At 42.4% G+C, this 6,000-nt stretch overlaps 1 protein-coding gene across 1 annotated transcript in view; it reads left to right on the plus strand.

Moving 5' to 3' along the window:
- KIAA1958 (KIAA1958 ortholog) overlaps positions 1-4,528 on the plus strand; it is a 52,879-nt gene extending 48,351 nt beyond the window's left edge. The window contains exon 3 of the mRNA XM_030467476.1: positions 3,390-4,528. Within this exon, the coding sequence (XP_030323336.1) occupies positions 3,390-4,435 (1,046 nt within the window). The 3' untranslated portion in view covers positions 4,436-4,528. The remainder of the gene's footprint in view (positions 1-3,389) is intronic.
- Positions 4,529-6,000: the final 1,472 nt, after the last annotated feature.

The following is a 6,000-nucleotide window of genomic DNA, read 5'->3' on the forward strand; positions in this document are numbered from 1 at the left end:
TCAGTTCTCCTTATCTCCTGTAGGCAAAGTAGAGATGTGTAGAGTAGATGGGTTTGTTTTAAATGTTTTACAAGGGCATGCAGAAAATAATGTTTATCATCTCCTTGTCCTGTCAAAGGCTCTACAGAAAGAATGCACCTTGCATCCCTTTAAACATCTCTTTTTAATGACTGCCCTTCCTGTAGGTAGGCATAGGGTGGCCAAGAGGCTGGGAGGGGTTGCATCACGAAGAGCTGGCTCAGCCCAGCCAGATGGATATTCTGACATCTGACATCATGCTTGGCAAAAAAAAATGAAGGGAGAGTTTTTTGGGGGAGGTGAGCATTGCTCAAAGGCTGTCTGGGCATTGGTATCCTTGTGGCAGGTGGTGAACGACTCTTGTTGTTCGGGGTTTTTTTATATTTCCCTTCAACTCTTTGTCTTGACTCACTGGTTTTCTTGCTTTTGCTCTGTTTTCTTCACCATCCCTCTGGGGTGTGGGGTGAGCAAGTGGCTGTGAGGTGCTTAGGTCCTGACTAGGGTAAGCCACCACAATAAGAAAGAATAAGATTATGAAATCAGGAGAAAACACAAAGTTTGTTGCAATTGAAAGTGTGCCTGGATACAGTTTAATTCTCCATGGTAGCTGGAGATGGATTATATTGTTTCTTTCAGCACCATGAAATCTTGGTTAAATGAAGTAAGACTTCAATGACAAGAAGAACTCTCCTTTGTCAACTATCCTAGGCTGTAAAGAGCTGTCTTAGTTAAGTTAGGCTCAGATGCATCTGCTTTTGCTGTGGATGATGAGCACATGCAGAGGCTGACTTTAGCTCAGCTGACACATGACCTTGGCTGTCTCAGACTCTGCCTGGGGTCCCAGTGTCTCCCTCCATTCATCCTGTGCTGTGTAATATGCCTCATGTTTGGGCAGTCTTAGAAGAAGAGAATACTCCACTGCCACTGCACACTGGATTCACAGTCAAAATTGATGCTGTCCTCCTGATGTGTCTGGGTGAGAAGCCTTATCTTTAATGTTTCTCACCTGCTTTGGGGAGTAACACTCCAGAGTGCTGCAGGAATGTATGGTATCTGGGATACTGTTTTACCTGTGCAAATTCAGGGGATCTTCATTTCAGCATGGGTTTGTACCTGTTAGCTGCAGATACAGCAATTTTCTTTGCAGATTAAGGAAGGATGCTGAAACATAAATGACTGACTGGGTATCACTGCTGTGTTGTGACAGGCTACCCTCTAAGAAGTAGTGATTGATGACATGTATTAAACCAAGCCATTATATGTGCTGTTTATATTGAAACAGCACTTAAAATGTGGGCTGTCAGTCAAAGCACTGATTGCTTATGCAGCCTAAGTGCTGGTGGGTGCAGTGAATAAAGTACCAGAGTACACATTTGTTTCAGAGCTTCAAAGAGCACTGTCTCTTTGTTTCCAGCCTGTGCCTACCTGTAATAACAGGACCTATAAAACATGTTGCCTGAAGCATGAGACTTCTCTGCAGGCTGCTAGCTCTTTGATACTGACATCAGTATTAAAATCATTTTCTCAGACAGGCTCTTGACCTTTTCTTTTTCCCCTTGAGCACAGCTTGAGTGAACATCAGTGCTCTGTGACAGCATTCTTCCCGGCTACAGAAGCCTTCCAGGACCTCAGCTGCTGCCCATGCTTCTCTGTGCTTTGCAGAGCAATTGAGGCCCCTCTCAATAGGTCTCACTGAGGGCTGGGCGCTCAGGGGGTGCCTCACAGGGAAGACCCAGGACACAATTTTAGGGTTTAATACCTGACCCTTATTTAGGGCTGTCCACCGAGACCTAGGGCAAGTCACTCCCTGTGCCTGTGTACAGCTGTGGTATGGAGGTGATGGGATGAACTCTCTTTGGAGTTATTCTGTAGATGGATGGAAGGGGAAGCTGTCCAGCTGCACACCAGTGTATCTGCACTGCATGAAAAATTGCTGGTGGGCTAGGGAAGGAGACAGAGCACTTTCCTTTTCCTACTGCCTCCCCTTTTAACATGCTTGCAGGTCAGAGTGGGCACATGTAGCAAGGGTCTGAGCCCTGCTACAAAGCTTGAGTGTGATGGTTGGCCTGAAAGAGAGGGACATTGACAACTTCCCCCTGGTCTCACAGACCTTTGTGTTGTGAATGTTGGGTGTGAAAATACCTGGTGAGTGCTAAAAGGACATGCTGAAAGTGCATGTTTTTTGCAAAGAGGCAAAATGAAACAACCTTTTTCACCTCTTCTGCTTATTAAGTGAGAGAGGAAAAAAAAAGAATTACAGAAAAAAAGAATTCACAATTACAGAGAACAGTAAAATAATTGGGTTTTTTCTTCTTTGCATTTGTTGTTCATATGCTAAAATCATGAAGGCTTGTCACATTCATAATGACAGTTCCACCTATGGGCTTGTAAACTGTGTCCTTTTGTAGATCAACAGTTCGTGTATGCCAGGAACACTGTCCTTAATACACATCACTTGTATGTCAAAAGCTTTTCCTTTTTATGCTTATGATCAGCCCAAAATTCAGCTGTCACTAATAACCATTGTAGCAGTAGTTGTTGAATGTTGTGGTTTGATATATTGCTGACAGTAAGGACCTTTGAGTACAGCCTTACAGAGCAATATAAAATTGTTTGCAGAACAGGATTCTTCTGCAAAATTAAAATAAATTGTTATAATTGTATTTCCATGTCAAGGTATAGATGGATTACCCAGAGAAACTGGGTATAATCATATTTTTCTTCCATGTCTTCTGATGTGAACATATTATCTGTTTTTTTTATTCTTGTATATTTCTAAATTACATATTGCTCTGTAGTGCTTTTCCTGCCAATTGCTTTGTCAGGATGTGCTCCATTTTTTTGTACCGTACATTTCTGTTTAGATTTATGTAGCTCTTTAAAAATGTGTTTGATTAAAGATAATTTTTCCCATCATAAATACGATGCTTCGGTTATTTTTGTAGCAAAAATGGGAACCAGTGCAACCTCTCATTAGTTTCATAAATGAAGCAGTTCAGAATGGACTTATTACTCATATTGAGCCCTGCACACAGCACTCGGATTCACAGAAAAACCTACCTTGCATTTGTTCTAAAAAGCAGATTGCCTCTAATGCCTATTTCCACAAATCTCTATGCACAAAACTGTGCCTCAGCCTCATGAGGAGCTACTTTGGTTTTGTGCCATGCTCTAATACATCATTTGTGAAACCAAAGTTGCCTTTTCGGTCATGAAAAAGTATGTAGCAGTGTTTACCAGTGCTCTTTGTGTAACTGATCTGTTGTTGTTGTTGTTTTTTCCTTTTTAAGGGAATTTGTTCTGGGGAAAAGTTTGCCCCTGAAACTCACAGCTTCTGCTTTATTTTGTCTTTCCCCTTCTCCCTCTTCCAGACCAGGATGAGCGAGCAGCAGAGCTCAGCAGGGAGCAGAACGAGAAGACCATTCGCAGCACACAGACAGCTCTCCGCAATTTCCGAGAATTCCTCATCTCCAAGTACCCCTCTGAGACCCGGGAGATCTATGTCATCCCCTGCAAAGAGCTTGATGCCTACCTCGCTTCCTTCTTTGTGGATGCCAGGCAAAAGGATGGGTCTGAATACGAGCCAAACAGCCTGGCCAACTACCAGTGTGGGCTGGAGAGGTATCTCAAAGAGCACAGGTATGGATACAGTATTACGAGGGATAAGGAGTTCAAAAGGTCCCAGGAAGCTCTAAAGCAAAAACAGATCGAGCTGAGGTGTAAAGGAAAAGGAAACAAGCCACACAAATCCATGAAGCTCACCTTTGCCGATGAGCTGATCCTGCGCAAAAGAGGCTTGTTGAGCCGATACAATCCCGAAGGCCTCCTGAACCTCGTCTGGCTGAATAACACCAAGGCCTTTGGACACTGCACGGGCTTCCACGGGTCCACCCTCAAGTGGGGAGACATCCGGCTGCGGGTGACAGAGACTGGGCTGGAATACCTGGAGTGGATGGGGCCGGACAACGGGGATATCAATGCCAAGAGCAAGAGGGGCGGGACGGACTCACGGGTCTACGCCACCCAGCACTCCCCGCAGACCTGCCCCGTGCAGGACTACAAGGAGTACGCCCAGAGGCGACCGCCAGCCATGCGCTACGAGGACGCGCCCTTCTACCTCTCCATCAAACCCGTCGTCAACTTGGCCGCGCTTCACTGGTACAACTGCCAAGCCCTGGGGAAAAACAAGCTTGCCAAGATGGTAAAGACCATGTGTGAGAAAGGCAACATCCCCGGACGGAAGACCAACTTCAGTGTCTACCAGAGCTGTAGCACCCTCTCAGAAGCGCAGAGCAACCAGCTGGTGCTGATCTGCAATAACTTGAGCCAGCAGGCTGCCCAGTCCATGGCCAGCCACTCCAGTACCGGCAACTTCATAGTGTCGGCATCCTATGACTCTTCCTCTGACACAGCTTGAAAGAGGGATGTCACCTGAACACTTCTTCCTTTTCCTTTTTGTTTTAACCACTGATTGTGTGCCCAACAAATCAACTGTGATTGTACACTTCTCCCCTAGTCCTCTCTCCAGTGTTATTTCACTTTATAAAAGTATATAAATACATAATATATTTTTCTTTTTACAAATAAGTCAATAGAAATAGTTTAGTATTACTAACATAGTATTTATAGTGTTAATACAAAAACGAAAAGTACTTAGGGGTTATAAAATAAATGCAGATTTTAAAAGGACAAAAATGGTTCTCAGGCAGCACAAGATAGACTGAAAATACCATTTTAACATGCATACATCAGTCTAAATCACCAGGGAGGCTTACATAGCAATTCTGTTTTAAAGTATTTTTCAACTTCTTATTTTAACATCACCTCCCAAATTGGAGGAGACAAACTTATCACTGGCTGCTGCTTCTTACTTGCTGTCTTATTCTTAATCAGCAAGACCAAGAAATAAGGAGATACATCAATGTAAGTTCATAAAACCATTTACAACAATTTCTGGGTTTTATTTTGTTTTCTGAAGCTCATTTATGCCAGATGGGAAAAAAACCCTGAAGTCAGCTAAAGACTATTTTTAATTTTGGAGGCTTTTGTTGATGATATTCTGTGATCAAAATGTTGCTGTTTTTTAGACTAAAAAGTATTGTTTTCAACAATATGCAAAAGTATAATGGTAAACCCACTGTCATACACATAATTTTAACTGTTTAAGCATGGGTTGTTGGAATTTTGCCACTGTGTATACTTAGCATAAAATCTACTAACTCAGAGACACTCTTTGAGTATGATGGGGAATGCAGCAGTGCTGAAAAATCCACATTTTTATTCCTAACTGAACAGAAATAAATACATCAAATATGTCCTAAGCCATCATTTGAAATTCACACACACACACACACAAAAAATAGCATAGAGAGTATGATGTTAATTTCCTATTTTCTACAGAAGATTAAAAAGCTTGGTAGTTTTAAGTGCTGGAAAACGAATGTAAAAAGTCAACTACGCATCAGTTATTTCCATTTCAGCCAATGGAAAATGTGCATGTGAATCTGAAGGCAGAATTTAGTCTTTAAAGTCTTGAAATAATTAGTGCTGCTGTTCCAGCATTTGACTTTGAAACATAATTGTTCCTCTTTCTAAGTACAGGGAAAACACTAACAAAGACAGCATTTTAGTGAATTATTATAATTCTTGACCTTTAAAGTAATGTAGAGTTCTTCTCAAGTAGTTCAGCTCGGTTTTACGATCCACCAGCATACCCAAGAGCTGCAACAAGGCTTTAGACAAGTGACCTGGAGTGATATAATGCCCACTGAAGTCAATGAAAGAGTCATCCTCAGCTGACTTCCCATGAGTGCTGGATCAAACTGTTACTGAGGGGCTTTTTTGTTTCTTTAGTTCAGGGGTTTTTTTGTTTGTCTTCCTTCACGTTCCTGGATATCCTTTATATTCTTTAGCTGTGCAACTGTGCAGTTACAGTAATCATCGTTAATTCTAAAGAAAGGGTGAAACAAAGGTAGCAGACAG

The sequence above is a fragment of the Calypte anna genome, chromosome Z (genome assembly GCF_003957555.1).
Source record: "Calypte anna isolate BGI_N300 chromosome Z, bCalAnn1_v1.p, whole genome shotgun sequence".
Lineage (NCBI taxonomy): Eukaryota > Metazoa > Chordata > Aves > Apodiformes > Trochilidae > Calypte > Calypte anna.